General features: G+C 44.1%; 1 protein-coding gene across 1 annotated transcript in view; it reads right to left on the reverse strand.

Annotated features, from left to right (window-relative positions):
• Nucleotides 1–22,135, reverse strand: part of Rab40b (RAB40B, member RAS oncogene family) — a 33,842-nt gene extending 11,707 nt beyond the window's left edge. Inside the window, exon 1 of the mRNA XM_028884967.2 lies at nt 21,870–22,135. Coding sequence (XP_028740800.1) covers nt 21,870–22,014 — 145 coding nt within the window. The 5' untranslated portion in view covers nt 22,015–22,135. The remainder of the gene's footprint in view (nt 1–21,869) is intronic.
• Between the last annotated feature and the right edge of the window lie 2,417 nt (nt 22,136–24,552).

A 24,552-nucleotide genomic window follows, 5' to 3' on the forward strand; every position in this document is an offset into this window, starting at 1 on the left:
CACAGGCTGGAGGACATTTAATTTTGGTTTTTGAGGAAACTACCCTCTGCCTAGGCAGGCTGGCTCTTACAGCCTTGAACATCTTTTTGCTCAGTCATACTTACAATCATGTTTGATCATAAGGACTGACTGTACATATGGTGGAGGTCCCATAAGATTACTTCTCCTGGAAACATTGTAGCACTCTTCCTGTGGGCATGGCCTAAGGTGTTCCTCGGTGAAAACTGGCTAGTGATGCATTCTTTAGAATGTGTCCCTATTGCTACATGGCACTAGGCTGTTCTGTAACAACTATAACAATATGGGATGAAATTTTTAAGCACTTACAAGTTTTATTACATTATTTGTGAGAGACAGTGTTTCTGGTCACACACATGTGTCACAGCCTGTGTGGGGGTCAGAAAAAAAAAAAAAAAACTTGCAGCAGTTCATTCTTTCCTTCCACTGTGTGGGCCCTGGAAACGAGCTGAGGTCATCAGCTTGGTAGCAATCCTCTTTACCCACTGAGCTATCCACTGGCCTTCCTGCAGCCTCCACACCTTACTAGCTTTGTGAAAAAGAACTAGATTTGGCTTTTGTTTTCATCAAAGTCATGAGTCTCTGGCTTTCTCAAGTTATTCTGAGATCCAGTAGAAACATTGCAAGCCATCCCACTCTACCCATATCCCATTCTCTATTTGATATATTTTTTCTTTTTTCTTTTTTTGGTTTTTCGAGACAGGGTTTCTCTGTGTAGCTTTGCGCCTTTTTCCTGGAACTCACTTGGTAGTCCAGGCTGGCCTCGAACTCACAGAGATCCGCCTGGCTTTGCCTCCCGAGTGCTGGGATTAAAGGCGTGTGCCACCACCACCTGGCTCTATTTGATATTTTTTTACTCCCTTCACTAGCCATTATTTTGACATTTTTTTGGCTTTTTGAGACAAGATTTCATGTAGTCCAGGCTAGCCTTGAACTTGATATGTACCATAGCTGGCCTTGAATTCCCGATTTTGCCTCCCAAATGCTGAGATTATAGATGTGTCCCACCACAACCATAAAATTGTTTTGGTTTTTGTTCATTTGTCTTTTTTGAGACAGAGTCTTAGTGTGTAGCCCAGGCTGGTCTCAAATTTATGGCAACTCTTGCCTCTGCTTCCTTCCTATGTTTATAAGGCTACCATGCCTACCTACATTTTAACCTTTATTAATCATTATTTTGTTATATTTCTCCAATTTTTTGGTAACTTGTGTTCTTTTTTTTTTTTCAGAGCTGAGGACTGAACCCAGGGCCTTGCACTTGCTAGGCAAGAGCTCTTCCACTGAGCTAAATCCCCAACCCCGGTAACTTGTGTTCTTGATTTCTGAGTTTTCACTTTGCAGAATTAACTGACTTCCCATCACAAAAAGTAAAAACGTAATTCTCTCCATGCCTCCGGCTATAATTCTGTCTCTTCCTATGCATTTGTACATGGACAAACAGATCCCCCTAGAAGAGTCATGTTGTTATTTTAGCTAGGCCAGTTTTAATGTTGTTATGACCAGATAAACAGTCCACACTATACTGTGCTATTCTTCATGGATAAACTTTTGACTTTTTTTTTAAATTTGGGTGTGTGTGTGTGTATGAGTGACTGGTTGCCCACAGAGGCCAGAAAAGAGGTGAGCAGTTGAGAGCAGACTAATGTGGGTATAGGAACTGAACTTGGGTCCTTTGGAAGTCTTCCAGAAGTACACCAAGTGTTCTTAACTGTGTCATCTCTTCAGCCATGAACTTTTGTTAAAGTTAAATGCTGCCTCTGGACCAGTGAGATGGCTCACTGGGCAAGGGATTGTCACACAGGCCCTGAGCTTGATTTGTGGACCCCACGTTCAAGAGATAAGAGAAATCCTGGAAAAAAAAAAAGAGAGAAAAATCCTGAAAGTTGTTCTCTGGACCCTTTTAATCTCAGGCCACACATCTTTCCATTTTGAGAATCATTGTGGTTATTTTATTTTATTTTATTTTATGTGTGTTTTGCCTGCATGTGTGTACAGTACCCAGTGAAGGCCAGAAGAGGGCATTAGATCCTCTGGAACTGAAGTTCCAGATGGTTGTGAGCAGCCATGTGAGTGCTGGGGATATAACCCATGTCCTCTGGGAAGCCAGCCAGTTTTCTTCACTGCCTCAGAAACATTCTGTTTTTGAGTCATTTGTTTTTGAGACAGAATCTAATGTCTCTCTGGATAGACTCAAACTCAAAATGTAGTCAGGATAGTCTTGAACTCCAGATACTCCTGCCTCTACCTCCCAAGTACTGGTTTGTGTCGTGCTTGAACTGAGGAGCTTTCTTGAATTGTGTATCTGTTTTCTCCTTCTGGAACATTGTCAATAAGATACTAAACACTGTGAACTTGTCCCATAAGTTTCTTTTCTTATTTTTCATTTTTATTTTTTCTCTCTTGCTCTCAGTCTTTTTCAAATTTTATTTTATCTTCTATTCCTTCTTTGAGATAGATCTTCATTTCTGTTACTACCATATTTTCAGTTTCCAAGATCTGCCTTGATTTTTACTGAATTAGTCCTTTCTGAGATTCTGTTCTGGCATGGACCAGCTATCCTGCAAACAATATTGGACACAGCAGAAAAACCAGCAACCTAAGAGTGCTGGAGATGGCTTCACAGAGGGACAGACTGCTCACTATGTGCTCTATGTGGCATGATTACTGACAACATTCACCCAGTTTGGAGGTCCTGGGCCAGCTTCCTCCCAAGGTGAGAAACAGCAAACCCGAGAAGCAGCCCAACACAGAGGCTTGAACATGGAGGTCATCTGTGGACAGCACTGAGATCCAGCTACTCTTGAAATAAGACCTGCCCTAATTGACCAGACACATGACGTGGGAATATCTTTTCTGCTTAAACTACTTTTGAGTTAATCTTTTTGTTCATCAAAAATGTTCAAGGCATAATGCCTGGAGGAAGGAAAAGAAAAGGAAAATATGCGGAGAGAGAAAGAAGGGGGAGAGAGTGGGAGTTCCAGGAGCCTGTCCTAGAACTCACTCTGTAGCTCAGGCTGGCCTTGAACTCACAGGGATCCGCCTGCCTCTGCCTCCCTAGTGTTGGGATTAAAGGCGTGTGTCACCATCACCTGGCTGTTTTGTGTTGTTGTTTGGTTTTGTTTTGAGACAGGGTCACACTGTATAGTTCTGTCTGGCCTAGAGCTTGCAGACAAGGCTGGCCTTAAACTCACAGTGATCCACCTGTCTCTGACTCCTGAGTGCTGTGATTAAAGGAGTAAGGAGTAAATCACCACACCAGGCCTCTGACACCCTCTTCTGGTCTCTGTGGGCACTCATGTGTACATACCCACAAACATAAACATAAAAAAATACACAAAAAAATTAAAAAGAAAAAACCTAGAACAGCAACAACTAATTAATTAGACTCAGACTTCCATTATTAAAGTGATTAGCTGCTCCCAAATGACCAGTTCCAAAAGGTGGGAACCAGCAGGCTTGGCCTCAGAACACTGAGGACTGTGAGTGACTTTCCCAGCATCTGTGCTATGTCCCTATGGGGCCTTCACTTCCTTTAAGGCAATGGGTGCTTTGACCTTTCTTCATAGTCCACTTTGCCTCCAATCTGGGTACTGTTTCCCCCAGCACCTCTTTGTAGCCCTGTAAGAGAGGATTTAGGACAGGGCTAGGTAGGATGCTTTCTCAGACTATTGGAGTTATTCTTAACAAAAAATGCCATAAATAATGTTGATTCTAAACAACTGAAATCCATTTCCCACAACTCTGGAGAAGGGAGTATAAGATCAAGCACCAGCAGATTCAGATCTGGGAAGTGTGGCTTCCTGGTTCCCAATGGTGCCGTCTCTCAGCATAGGAGGCCAGGGGGCTTTCTTGGCTCTGTTGTAATTCATCAGTGAGACTCCACACCATCACCTAACCTTTCCACATCAACATATAAACTTGAATGAAGGAACACATTCAATTTGTCGAATGTGGGGTGGGGAGACAGAGCTTTCACCCCACTTCTACTGGATAGGGTAGTCACTCAAGCCAGGCAAGCGGCAAGCATAACCCACTGGGGTCTGCAGGTCTGTTGGAGTGCCATCATGATCAATGCACAGATGTACAGACCCTGACACCAGCAGCTTCTTCAGCTTCCCCTGGGTCTCAGTTTTCCTGGCTGGAAGGATACACCTGACACAACTCAGTGGTCCTTGCCTGTGGTGGGCATAGCCATGTCTTTTCAGCACCTTGGGTCCCAGGTAATAAGGGTACCCAGCCTTTGGGCCGCACATGCCACCCCATGTGGGTCCATGTCTCTTCCAGGTTGCTCCTGGAGCATCCATGATCCCCTGTGCTCTGATGGGTTCTCACTCACCATCTCTGTGGGCTTGTCACTCAATGCTCTGCAAGCATTCTAATTTAAAAAATTAATGTCAGTTAACTTTTTTTCTGACTAGGAAGTGCTATAAAATCATTAGGAATGATTCACAACTTTAATTGTAAACACAGAAGTTGCCTTTCTATTGTTTATATAGCCGATGTTGGCACCTGTGTCTCCTGGCATGCTTTTTAACCTTTGTGGAACCTATTTTCTTTTTCTTTTAAGGAAAAATTAACATCCAACTGTCTTCGAATTAATACCGGGAGTGAAGTGGACTCTGCATTTGGCCCCAGCCTTAGTTAACAGACCTAACTCTTTTGAGTTGATTATGACGAGAGTTTCACAAAAATAGCCCAAACCAGTAACTGCTGCTATCCTCCAACTAACTGGAAGGCAAAAGGCCTTCAACCTGGCCATGGAGGGAGCTGTGCCACCAAGTGGAGGCTGTTCAGGTGCTGCCATCTGTGGTCAACCTCCTCTGGAACTTCCCTGATGCTCTATCATGCCATAGACCTGTGGTGCTCTGGGGCCTGGCTTGGGAGCATTCCATCAGCATTCCACAGCCCTCTACCCTGGGCCTCATCCACGTGCAGGGGAGAGGCAGAGGAAACCCAGTCTTCAAGTGTCCAATTATCCATTACCTGAGTCAATCACACATGCATTCTAGACTTCTAGGGTCAGAGGTCTTGTCCCCGAGAGACTAAAAACCCTTTGCTTAGGACACACCTGCCTCTTTCAGGACTCCTGATGCTTGGATGAGGTCTTTGCCTTGCGGTGGTGCTTAGATCCTGGCACCTGACCAGGGTCTGTGGCCTGCCTCCTCCAGCACTCCCACAGAGTCTGGATGTCAGGTTCTGGGAAAAGCTACCAGTTAAACATCTCTCTCTCTCTCTCTCTCTCTCTCTCTCTCTCTCTCTCTCTCTCTCTCTCTCCTCCCTCCCTCCCTCCCCCTCTCTCTTATCCATCCATCCATCCATCCATCCATCCACCCATCCATCCATTATCTAATATGGCCACATAGCACATAGACACAGAAGTTAAAGGCTCGGACAGCTGGGTTTAAGTTCACACAATACAAGAATCCTTCATAAACTTAGTTTCTGAGATATTTTGCTTTATTCTGTCCCATGTTTTCTTGATATCAGCTCCTCATTTGTTGCCTTATCATATTTCTTTTTTGTTACATTCTGATCCACAAGATCTTATACTAATGCTGTCAGTGTTAGCATAAAAGATACAATTAAAGTTCATTGAACATGACTAACTCACTCCGCCTATGAGATGTGATGGGCAGTGAGATGGCCCTGTGGGTAAAGGTGCTCGAACCCATATTTGATCCCTGGGACACAGTTGGTGGAAGAAGAGAACTGGTTCCTGCAAGTTTTCCTCTGACCTCCACATGTGTGACATGACACACGATAAGGTGTATGTACACACACACACACACACACACACACACAATAAATACTGAAAAAGAATATGATTAAAATAAGAGAAGTTTCTAAAACAAAGCCTGTCAGAATGGCCATTAAATGAGTCAGAATAACAAGGTTATTAAGAGAAAGATAATTTTAACCTTAAAAAAAAAAACCCACACACAAAAAGAAAAAAATCAAACACCAAGCTATTCTCCACACACTTAGATGAATAAGTGATTTAGTAATCTATTTTGATTCTTCTACCAGCTGCTTCTTTCTATTTCTGGGAGTGAGCTGACAGGAATGTGCCCCTTTACACAGGATCACTTATGGTGCAAATATTGATTAAATGTAATTTATAACATGTTTATTTCTGAGCATCTACTTTTGAGTAATGCATCAGGTTGAATGTAATATAAGCTATCAGATTAGTTGCTGGGGATGGAGGGGACTTGGGAGTGAGGAGAATGCTCTGTAAGTAGATGGTGGTTGCACAACACTGAATGTACTCAGTGTTACTCTAATAAAGTCAGTCTAAAATGGTTCACTCTGATATTAAATGTATGATTTTTTACCAGATCAGAAGAGCCTGGCCTTTTACCTCCTCCCCAGGACACACCATTTACCTTGTTAGTTTACTCATCTGGGCAAGTGTGTTAAGGAAAGCCAACTTCTATTTTTAGCAGCATCCTGTTCTAAATATGCACAGAGAACACCACTGTGGTTATTGCACATCATAGAAAGAATCCTGTGCCCTTCTTGGGGTCCATTTTTGGTATAGCAGACACTGTATAGAACACACACCATGTGTATACAATGGGAAGGGAAGGGCCTCATTGGAACCTAACTCAGAGGATGTGAGGGAGGCTCTGGTGGTTGTGACTACACTCAGCTCAAGGATAGCAAGTCACTTGTCTGTTCTAGGAGACAAGTTAGAATGGCTTGAACAGGGAGCCCCCTTCCCCATTAACCTAGAAGATGCTAGGACCTGACTTTAGAGACTCATGATGTCAAGACACCAAACTTCAAAAATATCCTGGGATTAGGAAGGGCAGGCGACTGGAAGTATGAGGGCCTGTTACCGTGCATATAAATAGCAAAAATGAAGGAACTGGGTTCCCATAGAACACACAGAAGCATTGTCCTGGTGTGTGTGAGTTATTGACCCTAATGGGCTAAGAGCTGTGTGGTCCAGAGAACAAACATGAGCATGAGAAGACTAGAAAAAGACATCCTCTTGGGAAGAGGGTTTTCTACAGAGCATAGAGCCACCTCCTTCCCTGGTAACCTGTGGGCCCCTTAAGGCACACTGGCTCAGTGCATATCCTGAGTCTGGGTGCTAAAATGGACATTCTGTGGCCACAATTCCCTGGAACTAAGAAAAGGCACAGGCTGAATTATCCTGCTCAGGGCCTGGCACAGCTCAAGTTGGTCAATTTTTCTACCATTGTTGAAACACCTAAGAAAATAAAGGAGAAAAGATTTGTTTTCCCTCACAGTTTGAGAAGTTTCGGTCCACAGTCAGCTGACTCCTTTGCTTTTGCCCTGAAGTGAGACAATGCATTGAGGTGGTGGAACAGGGCTGCTTACCTTATGGCACCCAAAAAGCAGAGAGAGGAGGGGGCCAAGGACAATGTGTAGTCCCCAAGAGCATGTCCCCAAGTACCTACTCTCTTCAACTAGGTCCCATAGTCTCTACCACCTCCTAATAATGCCATCAAATTATAAACCCATCAATGGATTAGTCAATCCATTGATGAAGTCCAAACCCTCACAATCCAGTCACCTCCCAGAAGTCCACCAGCTGGCAAACAAGCCTTTATCACATGACCTTTCTAGAACATACAACCAAACCTTAACAAGGATCTGAGCTCAGCCTTGACCTCCATCTCTGCCAGCTAGGAATCAGCTTATAGAGCTGAGGTGACTAACTGCTCATGAGAACCTCAATGGCCTCAGACTCTATGTCTAGTTCTCTCCCAGGGTACACCACAATAAGGGAAACACCCTCTAGACAAGGCAAAATGATCCTGTATAATCATGTCCCTGCTAGGCCCCTAGCCTCATATCCAGTAGCAATTTCATTTCCACTGACTGTTATCCTCTCAGGGATGGGCTCTGAGGGCTTGGCCATGTGGGAGGCCAGACTTAAGCTCTACTTTTACTCCAGTTCATTGTATGTGTCCACAAACATCTGTCCAGTAAGCAGAGCTGACCAGACACTGGAGCCTGGGAGAGTTCCAGCAGCTACTTCAAGCCACACAGCCATCTTCTGGAGGTGAACATATAATGAATATGGATACTAACATGATGGTGCACACCTGTTACCACAGTAATTAGGAGGCTTAAGCAGGAGGATCTTGAATTTGAAGTTAGCCTGGTCTGTATGGTGAGACCCTGTCTCAAAACAAAACAAAACCAAGAGCTGAGGATATAGCTCAGTGGTAGAAAGCTTGCCTAACATTAATAAAGCCCTTGGTTCAGTCTCCACAATCTCACTTCTCACTGACCAACCCCTGTGACATCCTAGGTATTTCCTTGCACTTTCAGTCCATTGCCTCTCTACATGGTCTCCCTGTCACATAGTAATACTATAGTAAATAGAATTTTTAACATTATTAGTATGAAACTGATACAATATACAGTTCTAAAATATACTTTCTTCTTTTGTTTTTTTTTTTTTAAATTTTTTTATTTTAGATAGGGTTTCTCTGTGTATCCCTAGCTGTCCTGGAACTCACTCTGCAGACTAGGCTGGCCTCAAACTCACAGAGATCCACCTGCTTCTGCCTCCCAAAGGCAGGGATTAAAGGTGTCAGCTACCATCACTTAGCTTAAAATATATGTTCTTATAGTTTGGGTAATATTCTTCAATTTTTCAAGTCAACAAAACTTTCTAATCTAATTAACAATATGTGTTTATATGTATACATATGATTGTGTATTCAGTGCTGCAGATACTGTATTTTTTTAAATTTTTCTTTTTTTTTTTTTTTTTTTTTTCGAAGGTTTTCTGTGTAGCTTTGTGCTTTTGGCTCATTGTAGCCAGGTGCTCGAATCACGAGATCGCCTGCTCTGCCTCCGATGCTGGATTAAAGCGTCCCACCCCCGCTAAATTTTTCTTTTTTTAAAGGTTTCTTTTTTATGTGAGTGCTTTGTCTGCATGTATGTTTGCCCACCAGCAGAGAGCATCAGATTCCATTATAGAAGTTTGTAAGTTACCATGTAGTTGTTGGGAATTGAACTCAGGACCTCTAGAACAGAATATCCAGTTCTCTTAATTTCTGAACTACCTTTCCAGCTCCTCCATATATAATTTGAATTTCCTCTAATGTAGTGAAGGATAGTAAATGGGTAGTAATGTCAATTATTAGAAATAAAAGGCTACTAGAGATAGGTAAAAATTACTTTCAAGTGAGGTTGGAGAAATAACTCAGTGAGCACCGGCTGCTCCTGCAAAGGACCTGGGTCTAGTTCCCAGCACACATGGTAGCTAACAAATGACTGTAACTCCAGTTCCAAAGGCCCGATGCCCTCTTCTCATCTCCATGGGCACTGGATGAACATAGTGTATAGACATATGTGCAGGCAAAACACCCATTCACATAAAATAAAAATAAATAAATCTTTTAAGAGTTACTTTCACATTTATCTTTCTTTTCTCCTTTGTAATTTAGAAAATGTTACTGGAGATATTGGGTAAAGACAACTAAAACCAATGACCAGGGCAAAGCCTCTGCGCCACCAGCAAGTTCATAGGGCCGGGGTGGCCCAGTCGCCATGGGACCATGAAAGCCTAACAGGAACACTCCTGTGGTGAGGATCCTAAGCATGAGGCTTACTTTGAGGGAGGTCAACATGGGCCAGGGTAGCCAGCTGTAAGAAGAGGTCCTTTGGGGGATCCCAAGTTCTTGGTACTGCCTTCATGAGAAGGGTCACACCAGGTTGAGGATGTAGCTCAGCTGGCAGAGTACGTACTTGTCCTAGCATGCACAAAGCTTTGTGTTTGATGCTCAGTCCTGCATAACCAGTCACGGGGGTATATGTCTATGACCCAGCACTCGGGGGCTGGATATAGGAGGGTTAGAAGTTCAAGGTTGTCAGGTGTGGTGTCATACACTTTAATCCCAGCACTCAGGAGACAGAAGTAGGGCAGATCTACGAGTACGAAGACAATCTGATCTACAGAGTTTCAAGCCAGCCAGGGCTATGTAGTAAGACTTTTCTCAAAAAAGTCCAAGGTCATCCTTGGCTACATAGCAAACTCTTGGCCTGCCTTGCAAAATCGTCTTTAAAATGGGGGGGGGGTATTGCCATCTGTGTTGGATTGAATAGTGTCACTCTAAATTTTATATCTTCCTGGAATCCCAGAATGTAACCTTATTTAGGAATGGAAAATAGGGTCTTTTCATATGGAACCAAGATGGCGCCATAATGAATTAATTTGGGCCCTAAATCCAGCGCCTGATAGGCTTATAATGATAAGGAGATGTAGAGATGTACAACACAGGCAGAGACTAGAGCCAGACTGCTTTATGCCAAAGAACCAAGGATAAATGATACCAAGAAGTGGGGTGGCAAGGAAGGGCCCTTGCCTCAGGTTGTCAGAGGGAGCAAGGGCAGCTGACACCCTGACTCCGGGCGCTGCCTTTCGCTCTATGAAAGAGTCATTGCTGGTACTGTAAGGCCTCATTTATGTCAATTGTCACAGCAGCCAGGAAGCCTTCCTCTGCTAGAAGCACGTGATAGGCCCCTCTTCCCTGCACCACCCTTCAACAGCCTGAGGGACAAGTTTGATGGCATTGGTTTCAGCACCATGCTGAACTGACTCTACCTAAGCCCCACAGAGAGTCAGTGACCTCCCAACACACAGCATTCTGACTGGAAGAAACCAATTTCATCTATGGATAGGTATTGTTAATCTAAGAGAGAACTGTGTACTCTTCACAGTAGTCAATGCATGTTTTCCTGTTAAGATAATAACCTTTTGTATTAATAATTGATCATCTACATGTCAAGGCCAATTGCTGTTTAATATGGATATTTATGATTCTTCCTCTATAAACCTGCTTTGCTTTTATTTTTAATTAAACCAATCAAACCAATCCTACCACAAGTCACAATATTAATAACACACTGTCAATTCAAATGTCATGTTTGGAGGAGGATAATTTACCATTAACTGCAGGAGGTTAGGATACACAGCCCAAACAATATAGTAACAGTTTGAGGCCCATTTTACCTCAGGCGCAAAACCTGAGGAGCATTTGTGAGGGCCTATGTAATTCTTTACCACATTATAGGAGTCTTTCTAAGACATGACCATCAGCATCTAGTACCAGACAGATCTGCTGAGACCACAGCACCCTGGATTTTGGCCTGGCTGTCAAGCCCTGACACTGACACACAAAGGGAGCATCTCCCTACCTGGGCTCCTGATGGTACAAGTGTATTGCTGTCACTCTCTCAGCTGAGGCTAGGGAACAAAAATCATATGGCAGTTTCCCCATTAGTGAAGGGTCCAAGACTGTGTACCTGGTGGAATTCTATACAACAGTGTTCCTGAATTCTATACAATGTGTTAAGAGTTTAAAAATCAGTGGGCTGGAGAGATGGCTCTGTGGTTAAGAGCACTGGCTTCTCTTGCAGACAACCTGGGTTCAATCCCCATATGGCACCCATATGGCAACTCACAACCATCTGTAATTCCAGATTCAGGGGACTCAACGTCCCCTTCTGGCCTCAGCAAGCACTGTATGCATGTGGTGTACAGAAATACGTTTGATGTCAAACACCCTTACCCACTGCACTGAGCCATCTAGCCAGCCCCAAAGTCCAAATTCTTATTCCATAGATGTAAAATGTTTAAAATGACACACGAGTCATACCATTTCAGCCACGTTCAAACAGTGGTTCTTTGTGTAGGTTGTTGCAGCATACAGGAGGAAAAGCCAGATTCACAGAAAGCTGTTCATTTAGAAGAAAGTGACACTAACGACACATGCAACTTGCTGGGTTGGTGTATTCTCACAGAAAAATCCTCTCAAGTTCAGTTACTCTTCCAAGACAGTGTAATTATGTTTCATTTTATAAGGTATACAATAATAGTTTCCTGCTTTGGTGTCAATTTTCAATAAAGTTTTAATTGTGGGGTAAAAAAAGGAGTTTAAGATCTATGCCAGTAATGGTGGCACATGCCTTTAATCCCAGCACTCAGGAGACAGAGGCAGGCAGATCTGAGTTCAAGGCCAGCATGTCTTCATAGTAAGTTCTTACCAGAAATACATAGTGAAACTCAGTCTCAAAAATAAAACAATAGGAACAACTAACCGTGCGAAGAGTTTAGTATCATGGAATGCCAAGTTCACTTAAGGAAAAAGCAAAGTGTATAGCCAAATTGATTCATAAAAGAAAAATAAGGGGCTGGGAATTTAGCTCAGTAGTAGAACACTTGCCTAGCAAGCACAAGGCCCTGGGTTCGGTCCTCAGCTCCAGAAAGAAAAAGAAAAGAAAAGAAAAACAAAGCTGTAGGCTGGTGAGATGAATGACATGAAGGGTTCAGTGAGAAAGGGTACTTGTCATCAAGTCTGATGACCTGAAATCCATCCCTGAAATGCACATGGTAGAAGGGAGAGAATTAATTCCCATAATTTGTCTGTGGTCCCAAGCCATATGCCATGGCATACATTTAATTAAATACATAGCATACATAATAAATAAATAAAATATTAAAAGAAGAAATAAAAATGGAAAAATAAAACTAAAACCATCTAAATTACCCAAAGATCAAGCACATAGTTCCATAATTATGGACCTCTGTACATGCCAACAAAACTTAAAGAAGAGTGCTAGGTGGGCTGAAGAGAGTAGTTGTCATTCTCCCAGAGAACCCACACGGTGGCTAACGACTCACTATAAACCCAGTTCCAGGGGATCCAGTGCTCTCTTGTGATCTCTGTGGGCACCGCATGGAGGTGGTACACAGACATGCCTGCAGGCAAAACACCCATATTTGTTGTTTTTTTTTTTTTTTTAAAGAAGAGAAACCCTGTGTCCACTTCACAGAAGTCAACGTATACCAGGTACTAGAGACACAGCTGCTTACAAACCAAGGAGCAGCAGCTTCACTTTAACAACCCACAGTCCACCAGCATGGACAACGGACAGTGTGCGCCAGGTGGAGACAGGTGAGGACAGTGCCTGGTCTGCGCCAAGTTTACTGGACATTCCGTGCTGATGCCTCATCCACACCACTTGTGGGTGGAAAGCCACCTCCAAGTAATAAAGGGCTAATGGTGAAGCCCAAAACTTATCACAAATTTTAAAAAGCTTACAAAGGGTGAGACCAACTGGACTGAGCCAATTTTTGTTGGTTTGTTTGTTTTGAGACAGGGTTTCTCTGGGTAACAGCCCTGGCTGTCCTGAAACTCACTCTGTAGACCAGGCTGGCCTCGAACTCACAGAGATCTGCCTGCCTCTGCCTCCCGAGTGCTGAGATTAAAGGTGTGTGCCACCACCACCCACCTTGGACTGAACCAACATAAAATGTGAAGAAATTCCTAGGAGCTGTGCTTTTAAGTCATAAACATTTAAAAAATGAGACTTTTTTAATTTTTAAAAATGAGATTAAAAAAAAAAAAAAAAAAAAAAAACCTCAGGATAGCTTTGAGCTTCATATAGCCAAACAATGACCTGGAACTTATGAACCACCTCTACCACCTGAGTGATAGGATGACAGGTGTGTAAATCTAGAACTTCGTGCAGGTTAGGCAGGTAAGCACTCTATCTACATACTCAGTCCACATCCCAAGCCCCATATAAACACTTCTGAAAATTATTTTGAGGCTGGAGTTCAGCAGGTAAAGGAATTTGCTGCAAAACCTGAAGTCCATCCCAGGATTCATATAGTGGAAGGAGAGAATTGCCTCCTGCAAGTTGTCCTCTACACGTGAGCTGTAGTACACACACACACACACACACACACACACACAGGATTCATATAGTGGAAGGAGATAATTGCCTCCTGCAAGTTGTCCTCTACACGTGAGCTGTAGTACACACACACACACACACACACACACACACACACACACACAGGATTCATATATGAAGAATAATTGCCCTGCAAGTTGTCCTCTACACGTGAGCTGTAGTACACACACACACACACACACACACACACACACACACACACACAGAGTTAATAAAATGTATACATTTTAAAATATATAAATTTTATTTATGACTCTGTAGGACCTCTATCTCATAGGTTTTTAAGTGTAAGCCCATGGGACACTGCAGAGTTTTTCAGTGTTTTATTTGTACATAATCATTCTCTGGCAGCAAATTCAGCTAGATACATCTGAGAATAAAGTTTGAAATATACTTTAAAAAATCTTACACTGAAAAAAGCACCCATAGCCTGCAAGTGGGCCTGATATGGCCCATTGCTCTAGATGCCCAAAGTTGCAGTCCTCACACTAAAGGCAGAGGGATTGCAAGTTCAAGACTCATCAGGACTACAGAGTGAATTCAAGGCTAGGCTCAACAACCTAGTAAGAACCCATCTCAAAAATACAAAGTAACAAAAGAAGGCATGGCTTGGTGGCACATACCTTTAATATTTTTAATACTTTTATGCTCAAGAGGCAGAGGCAGTCAGATCTCTGTGAGTTCCAGGCCAGCTAAAGCTACATAGTAAAACCTCATATCAAAAAACAAACAAACAAGACAAAAAAAAAAAACCAACAGCAACAACAAAAACAAACAAACAAATGAAAAAACAGGGCTATGTTTGAACATTGCCTCGAACCTAGGAGACCCTAGGTTCAATACCAGTACCACACACAAAGATGCAAATGCTACTTTATTATTTTCAAGCACACAGAAGCATTTCTGAACGTTAAAAATTTCACTTAAAAAATTGACTGTATGCTCATAAGTGGTACCACGGTCTGTAACGCAGTAGGAAGTCAGACCCTCTTTAGAGAGCTTCCCCAGAGGGAATGGGTTCAAGTTAGAACTCTTGAGTTCACACTGGGAAGCAATGACTTTATACATCATGTTTTAAGTCTTAAAGTGGTTGCCATGGGAAACCCGCAGGGTAGCTATGTAAATGAGCAAATGTACGGTTGCCTGCAGAACAGAAAGAGGAGGAAACAACAGCTCTGGGAGGAACATTTGTCAGGACCAAAAAGAAAAGAGAAAAGATTACAGCTGGGTCACCGAATAAAGAAGCCTTAGTGTTCCTTGTATAGAAGGAGCATTAAAAACAGGGACTTCCCTGAGCATTATTTCTTAGAGATAGACTTCTGAGGGTGGTGGGGATCTAGGCAGCCCCCTGAGCCAGCCTACCTGTCCACATCCTGGCTCCTCCACACACTAAACAATCTTAAGGGCATTATTCACCCTCTCATGGCCTGATAATATAACTTGTTCCACTAAATGATTCTTGAACACTCTCAATACATGGGAATTATTATTATTACCTGTTGGTGAAAATGAAATAAAAAAAATAGGAGATTTTCCTGAGAAAAAGGAGCTGGAAGGGCTGGAGAGATGGTTCAGTGGTTAATAGCACTGGCTGCTCTTCCAGAGGACTGGGTTCAATTCCCAGCACCCACATGGCAGCTAACAACTGTCTGTAATTCAGCTCCAAGTGATTTGACATCCTCACACAGATATACATGCAGGCAAACACCAATGTGCATAAAATAAAAATAAATAAATCATAAAAAAAGGAGCTGGAGACATAGCCAAAAACGGAAGTAGTCAGAAAACATGGCATGCCTGTTCTGCTGGAAACATTTGGGAGCAGCAGATGTAGTATTTGGGGTCTGTTTAATCCACTTCCCTTCCTTACCATTAATGAAATTCACAAAATGCAGGAAAGTCCTCAGTGAGGGAAAGGAAGGTCAAGAGCTGGTGTGGGACGTACTGGCCACCGAGGCAAAGGGGTGGGTGACCTGGGTGGGGTGTGCAGGGGAAGAAAGGCGGCTACCAACCCTCTTCTTCCCATGCCTGCTTGGAAAAAAAATAAACAGAACATTCCAGAAGGGTTGAATTGGAAACCTGCTTGCTGGACAAGAGTGAGAACCCTGGGAGAGACCAGTGCAGGAGAAGAATCAGCACAGTCACCACAGAAACAGAAGACAGCTCCCCTAGGAAACTGGCCCCATAGTAAGGGTCCTCATAAGCTGCACGACCCAGAACCCAAGACCCTTTGCCTTCCAGCTGCAGGACACAGGACAGTAAAATGACCAAGATGGCACATGGGAAGGTTTTTATCTACACACGGCTAGGCAAGGAGAACACACCTCCTTCAGCAAGACAGGAAGAGCTTGCATGAATGATGCATGCCGGGGGGTGGGGGGCAGACCACCTGCCATGGTTAAGATGAACGTCCCCAGCGGCGTACAAGCTTAATTCACTTTTGGGAAAGGTAGAACCTTTGAGGGGGCTGGTGTGAAGTCTTGGGTCACAGTGGAACCTCAGCTGCCTCTTTGCTTTCCTCTCCCCATGAGGTACTTACTGCCTTGCACCAGGCCCAAAGCATCAGGGCCAGCTGATCATGGATTAAATCTCAAAACTATGCGCCAAACAAACTTTTTTTTCTTTATAAAGTGAATACCTCAGATATTTGTTACAGAAACGGGAAACTGGCTATCATACAGACCAACTGCTCAGACCCAGAGAGTATCCCAAGCACCGTTGTCAAAGCTGTAGCACAGAGAAAGGAAGACATTTCTCTAACTGGTAGTTAACTGTCAAAAAATTTAAAAATGTATATTGATTCCTATGTTCATTATTTTTGGATTTGTTTGTTTGTTTGTTGGTCGGCTTAACACAAGCTAGAGTCATTGAGAAGAGAGAACCTCAACTGAAAGAATCACTTCCATTACACTGGCCTGTAGGCAAGCCCGTGGGACATTTTCTTGATTAATGATTGATGTGGAAGGGTTGAGCCCACTGTGCCATCCTGTCACGGGTGGCCCTCTGTATATATAGAAAGCAAACGGAGCAAGCCAGCAGCATTCCTCCATGGTGGCTGCCTTAGTTCCGGCTTTGAGTTTCTGCCCTGACTTCGCTTCATGATGGACTGTAAGATGAAGTAAAACCTTTTCCAAATTGCTTTTGGTCATGATGCTTATCACAACAATAGGAAAAAAGAAAACACAAGACAATTCCTCATACCACATTCCAACTGGAAGGTAGCCATCAGCATCAAAGGTAGACCAACAGAGCTTTTAGAGGGGAACCTTTTCACTACCAATAGGAAAAGACTTACTACACAAAACTCAGCTCCTACCATGAGACATTGGTAATTTTGGTTGTGTTAAAATTCTGTTTGTTCAAAATAACTACTAAAGGACTGACAAAATGATGCACAGAGAGTCATTATGCACAGTGCAAGTACCTGACACAAAACTCATAGACAATGTATTTTTAGGCACTCCTACCAATCACTAAAAATAATCAAACTACATGAAAAGAGACAACGATTTGTATATTTTATAAAAGAAGAAATAAAAAATAAAAACATGTTTAATCTCATTAGCCATCAGAGAAAATAAAAATCCTAAGCATATGCTTAAATTTTTTTTTTTGTGTGTGTTTTTTGAGGCCAGATGTCATGTAGCCCAGGCTGGCCTTGAACTTGCTATATATCCAAGGATGATCTTGAACTCCTAATTTTCCTGCTTCAACCTGACCTCTCAATTACCACTATATGCCACTACATCTAGTTTTTTGTTTTGTTTTGTTTTTAATGTGGTGTTGAGGAGCAAATCTAGGCCTTCATGCATGTGAGAAAAGTACCCTGCCAAATGAGCTACATTCCCAGCCCTTATATTAAAATAAACAATAAGAGGTGCTGGAGAGATGGCTCAGCAGTTAAGAGCACATCATGCTCTTTCGAAGAACCTAGGTTTGGTTCCCAGCACCCACATGTAGCTCACAACCTTCCATAATTCCAGTCCCAGGGGATCCAACATCTTCTTCTGATATTCATGGGCACCAGGCATGTATGTGGTGTACCTATATGTTTGAAGGCAAAATACTCATAAAAATAAAAAAAAAAACTAAAACAAAATAAACAAAAGAGAATAGCTAAAATGTAAAAGGAAAGTAGTAAGTGTTGGTGAGATTGTGGGTCACTACAGCTCTTGTAATTTACTGTTTGAAATGTAAATTAGAAAGCATTTAGGAGTATGTACCAAAGTTAAATTTATGTATAAGTATTCACATCTGTTTGTGTGTGTGTGTGTGTACATGTGTGTGTGTGTGGTTATGGGAACTGAGCCCATGGCCACACATATGATAAGCACATGCTGTATGACTAAGCTACACAGCCTCATATACGTGTCTCAAACTCAGCATTGCTAGCAGAAATGAAAAAGACATGTACTACACACACATGCGCACAGCAAAGAAAACCATTATAATCAGTAACCGGAAACCACACAAATTCCCGTAACCAGCAGGATCAGCCATAGTGTGGATTTATAAACAAGAACCTCACATGCATAAAAGAGCGAGAGAAGCACTCACAGAGGAGCAGATACTGCGTGGTTCTCCTTTCCACAGTGTAAATTCAGGCAAGAGTGATCGATCCCGTCAAATCCAGGACTGTGGTTATGCTGAGGGACATGCTGGGACTGGCAGAGGGAATTATGAGCTCCAGGCGCCTGGCAGTACCATTCTATATGTATATTTCACTTCAAAAGTTAAGAGTAATGAAAACATGACAAAGGACCCAAGGGACAAAAGGAAGTCCATTCTGACTGCTTCAACAACACAGCAAGCTACCAAAAACTTCACGTCAGTAAACTATGAATTCAAATAGATGTTTTGCAACATTTTTTTTCTTTTTAAGATTCATTTATTTTTACTTTCTGTGTATGAATGATTTGCCTGCATGCATGTGTGTGCAGCATGTGCATGCCTGGTGCCTGCAGAGGCCAGAAGAAGGCATCAGATCCACGGGAACTAAAGATGCAGGCAGTTGTGAGTTCCAGCACAAGTGGGTGCTGGAAATGGAACTCAGGTCCTCTGAAAGAGCAGTTAGTGCTGTTAACTGAACTATCTCTACAGCTCATTAAAGAGATTTTTTTTTTTTGAGCTGAGGATCCAAACCAGGGCCTTGCACTTGCTAGGCAAGTGCTCTACCATTGAGCTAAATCCCCAACAAGATTTTTAATGAAATGTAAAAACTGTTTGAATTGAAAAAAAGGAAAATAGCACAAATAAAGAAAAATTTGAAATGACATCATTCCTGAACAATTTACTAAAGTCAAAACACTCAAAGAAAGACAAGATAGTCCCAAAAATCCAGATGAAAGAGACAAAAACAAAAAACCTAAAGCAAGTGGAAAGAGGTGAATACATTAACACACTTGGAAAATACACACAGATGTCCAGCATAAAAGTGCAAGGCAGAACAACAGACCTCTCACCAGTGAGCCTGTTCAAGCCCCACACGTGATTATGTCAGGGCACATGCAAAGAGAAGCTAAGGTGCAATTGGAATTAAAGTTGGTAACAGAAAGTATTAAGATAGAGATGTTGTCCCAGACAATCTAGGTGGACAAAGTTATCACCATGTACTTTGAAGTGAAAAAAACAAGGCAGGAGAATTCAAGTCAGAGCCAAGGGAAATGAGAAAGACTGAGCAGGCTACCAAGAAAAGGGCTCAGGGCCCTGGGGTGCAGGAAGGTTCTAGAAGTTATGAAAGAAGATTCTCTCCTAGAGCTCCATATAGAACAATGTCCTACTTATGCCTTACCTTTAGCTCAGCCAAACTATGTAGATTGTAGGACCCAGAAACTGTGAGAGAATAAACTTCTCTTGTTTTAAGCCAGCTAGTAGTCATTTTTCATAAGAAGCAACATACAAGAAACTAATACAAAACCAATAAAAGATATTTTATGGACATAAAGCAAATTCCTCTGAAATTAAGAAAATATTTTTTTTATCTAGGAACTCAGAATATACAATATATCAAAACTTCTGAGTCATGGCTTGGTTAAGCAAGGAACTGTAAGGCAAAGAAAACAGTCTTCAACATTCCTGAATAAAAGGCAAATTACCCATCTAGGAAATCAGTTGGCTTGAGGCTTTCACCATGACAACATCAAATACTAGAAAGACAGTGAACAAGTTAGCAGGTGTTGAGGGGAAAAGCAGTATCGTCTAAGAACACTGTGTACAGCCAAGGCATCGTCCAAAGACAGACAATAGTGTTCTCAATGCAGCAACTCAAGAAAGCTCTTAGGCTGGGATAACTGGTAATGAAAAGCAGCTAGTTAAGAGGTTAAGCAGCACCATAAAGAACTGGGGAGTAGCTATGATTAAAAGAGTTAGCCAGTGCTGAATCCATGTAAATACTGCACGGACACCAACACTCTTTGACATAGCTACAATACAGAATCGAGTGTTAGGAACTTCTGCGGTAGGAGAATTGCAAAGGGGGCTAGGAAACCAGGACACGGGTGGGGAGAGTGGAGTGTGGTGCTGCAAACATTCCCTTTCCACTGCAAAGCACCAAGACTCTCACAGTGAGATGTCGTCCTGGAACTCACTTGGTAGTCCAGGCTGGCCTCGAACTCACAGAGATCTGCCTGGCTCTGCCTCCCGAGTGCTGGGATTAAAGGCGTGCGCCACCACCACCGGGCTATGAGCTTCTTAATGTTTGTTTCTCCCTCACTTGTTTACTTTTTTCTCCCCTTCCCTCTTTTTCTCTCTCCCATTCTGTTTTTTTACACCACCCCCCAAGACAGGGTCTCATATTGTAGCCCAGGCTGGCCTCAAATTCATGGCAGTTCCCCCCCCACCCCCCGTTTCTTGAACTCTGGGATTACAGGTGTGAGCCACTATTCTGGCTGTTCCTCCAAATCTTTTCTTAGCCCTAGAAGAAATACGTACTAAATCAAAAGTTCACAAAGGCTACAACTATGGCATCAGTTCTCTGCAATTTCTCCGACCATGTTGACAATAAAATACAAAGGAAAGCAACAGCAGCTAGTGGGCCTTGCTCACGCCAACCAGACTGCTCATATGTCATCAACATCTTTCTCACTGCCCACATCTGTCATCTACTGTAGGACTCATCCCTTTGGGGGCTTGTTAAATGTTTTGCTCTTTTCTCCTGCCGAGGCCAGTGCTTCCCTGAGCACCCAGACCTGAAGGCAGGACTGTGGACACATCCTGCTCTTGGGGCAGTGCTGTCCAACAGAACTTTGCCCCAAAGGTCTAAATCTGTGCTGTCCAGGCTGGCGGTTACTGGCCCTGGATCACACAGTTTTAGAGCCCTGCTAACCCATGTGGTATTGCCGGGGGCTGGAGATGCAGGAAGCAGCCTGCAAGCCCAGAGGACAGAGGGTGGCAGGCCTCGGGACAGGGTCTGTACTGGAAAGGTGAGTTGAAGCCCCAACAACGATACGAAAAGGCAGTCGCATTAGTCTTTGCACAGCCGCAGTATGAGAGAGGGGTCTTGTATGTCCCGCCCAGGTTTCTGCCCCATTGTTTCCTTCCTCTGGGGTGCAGGGTCTCAAACCTCGAGCTTCTACTAGGAGACACTGCTCATTGCCCTCAAGCCTGCTCTCTGGTCTCATCTGCACCCAGTCTCCTGAACCTCTTAGTTGGACACCTTTCTACACCCTAACCAACTCTACAGGGTCACTGAGGCTCCTTCTCCTAGAAGTCCTTGCCCACTAGGACAGGGAGCCCCAGTGCAAGGTGCTTGGAACCCGAGGCTCAAGCCTAGTCTTGTTACTCTATGCTTGCAGTCCCACGCACCAAAAGGTCACGGACCGGGAGCCTGTGGTCTCTCCTGTTCCCTAGTCTGCTGCCCACGCCTCCCGCAATCCCACTCACTTTTCCCAAACACGCCGCTCGCACCTGCGGTCTCCCTCGACGCCCACCCTGAGCCGCTTTGCGGACTCTGCCCACAGCGCGTAGTCTACCCCAGCATGCGGGACCTAGCCCTGCCCAGCCGCTCCATGGGTTAGACCCACTCTGGAGCGGCCGCTCGCACCGAGACCCCAGCGCTGCGCCTCCGGGTGCTGCGGCCGCGCTCCCGCCGCCGCGCTCACCCGCCGGGTGGCCATAAGGAGACTCTGCTGCTCCGTCCTGCAAGCTGGCCAGGATCTCGCCCTTGCCCACGTCGCTGTCGCCCACCAGCAGGAACTTAAGTAGAAAATCGTAGGCCCGCACAGGGCTGCCCAGGGCGCTCATCATGCCGCCCTGGCCACCCCTCCCATGCCGGCCCCAAGCTGAGCACAGGCAGCGGCTGGTCCCTGAGAGCCGGCGGGCAACGCAAACGCTTCTCTGGCCAGGGGCGCTTGACAGCCGCAGCGCCCGCCCACCCTACCTCGTCATTGGTGAGCCTCAGTTGCTGAGGTGGATACGCACGGTCATTGGCTAGCAAGTTCGTCCATCTAGTTCTTAACGCCTCCGCACCTCGCCCACCGCCTCTCTTGGGAGGACTTGTTGCCTCAGCCAATGGAGATCCGGAGGCGGTAATGGGCCGTGCTAGAAGCAACAGGAGGCGGGAGGTCTGCTTCTACAACCAATGGAAGAGAGGCATGGAGAGGAGGGGTGTGGCCAATGTTAACCCCCCACCCCCACCCCGTGAGCTAGTGCACAACAGGAGCCGCCTCCAGATTGATGTGGGAAGCGCCTGGTAACAAGGCTTTACCCCGCAGCTCCGCAGAGCCTCTAATGCTAGGGTAAGAGCTTAGGTACATGTGCACGTGTCCATGTGGGCATCAGATGGAACTAAAAGTTACAGGCAGTTGTAAATTCCAGCACCAAGTGGACACATGGACACTTGCACCTCTGAAGGTGTCTGCGCATGGGTGCTTCCAGGTCTCCATGGGTTTCTGTTCATGCATGTCAGTGTGTCTACTCGAGTGTGCATCGTGTGCCTGTGAGGTTGCTGGCAGAGAGCTCGTGGTGGTGGAGACCTGCTGTCTTTGACTTTCTCTTACCCCCTAGGGAGCAGTAGACCTTTGGACAAAGCCTGCTCTCTGCCCTAGAGCTTCTTACCAGTAGGCACTAAGTTACTTAGAGTCGTTGTAGTTTAGCATTTCTGGTACATCTTCATAAACCTGAAGCAGAAGTGCCTCTTACACTCTGCCCTCTGCTTTATTAAGGAGCATATTGTACTGGTGTTTCCATTCAGTTCCCAGGAGCAGGTGGAAAAGAAAAGCAGTGGAAGAAAATTATGAAAATGTTTGTGGACACTGTTCTAAGAGGAATGCAGGATCATTAATTATCCTTTCAAAAAGAGCTGATCATAATAAGCCCTAGTTACAAAATATGGTTGCCAGTTTAGAATGGGTAATTGAGACAGGGTTTTTTGAGACAGGGTTTCCCTGTGAAGTCTTGGCTGTCATATAACTTGCTCTGTAGACCAGGTTGGCCTCAAGATCTGCCTGCCTCTGCCTCCTGAGTTCTGGTATTTAAGGCATGAGCTGCCACCACCACCCAGGGCTAGAAAAAGTGATCTTGATGAGCCATTTCTGACTCAGAACAAGACTATCTATATTGACTCAAGGCCACACTGTTGCTAAATAAACCCTAGCTGCAATTATTTCAAAGCATCATGACATTGCAACATTGTTTGACTATGCACACAGAAAAACCTTCCTAAAGAGCCCATTCGAGTGCCTGTGCCCAGACAGCATGGTTTTCCCCACGGTTTTGCCAGCTGAAGTTGTATCACAGTGTATCAGATAAATTCTATTTGCCCTCTTCTGTCACAACTCATATCTCACCAGCCTGCCAGTGTCATTCTTGTGAGATGACAGATTTGAGTTCAGATTTTTAGCCAGTGTGATTGATAGCTTGCTTGTAATTCTGTGATTGCTAATCTTGTCAACTTGGTAGGATCTGAAGTCACCTAAGTGAAGGGACGCTAGCCCACTTGAGCATGTAGCAGGCCTTGGCCTTCTACCCCACTCCCTCTGCCTTGCTAAAAATCATTAGATCACATTCCTAAAGCTATCCCCCAAGGTCTACTCCCTTATTTGACTACTTTCTCCTCCTGAGGCTGACTACCAAAGTTTTTTGGTTCACCAAATTTGGTTCACCAATTAATATGCCCAATTTACCTTTATAAACTGCCATTTACCTATGGACCAAGTCTGTCTCCTCTCTATCCAGAGGCAGTCCTTTGTTCCTCTGGGGGACAAATACCCCTGTCCCCTCTCCCTTGTCCCCTTCCTCTTCTCCCTTGTCCCCTACCTTCTTTACCATGGCATCCTAGCCCATTCTAACACAGACCTCTCCCTTTCCTCCTCTTAAAAATTAAACCTGCAAGGTCATTTGCTGCTGTTTTCTGCCTGAGTCAGAAAGGAATCACTTTTCTTTCCCACTTAATAAAGGATCTCTCTGTGAAAACAGATGTTTGGGTATGGTTTGTGCCTAATCCGGGATCCGGGAGGAAGCCTGGGCTGTGTGGGGGTCTCTTTCACTAAGAAGCATACTTCTTGGCATGTCTGTGAGTGTGTTTTCAGAGAGGATTGAAGGGGGAAAGATTGAGTAGTTGGCATCTTACATAAGGAGATACAGAGAAAAGCAATGTCACTTGACAGCCTTCATCCCAAGTGGATGTGTGTGTTGTCGCCATTGCCATCCTCCACCGCCATCACACTCCAGCTTCACACGTGAACTGAATACTGGGGGCTCTCTAGGAATCTTCCAGGTCTTCAGCATTAGGCTGCGACTGCTGAGGCATCTTGCTTCCTGGGCTGATTAGCTTCTAGGTTCTCA

This window comes from Peromyscus leucopus, chromosome 8b (assembly GCF_004664715.2).
Source record: "Peromyscus leucopus breed LL Stock chromosome 8b, UCI_PerLeu_2.1, whole genome shotgun sequence".
NCBI lineage: Eukaryota > Metazoa > Chordata > Mammalia > Rodentia > Cricetidae > Peromyscus > Peromyscus leucopus.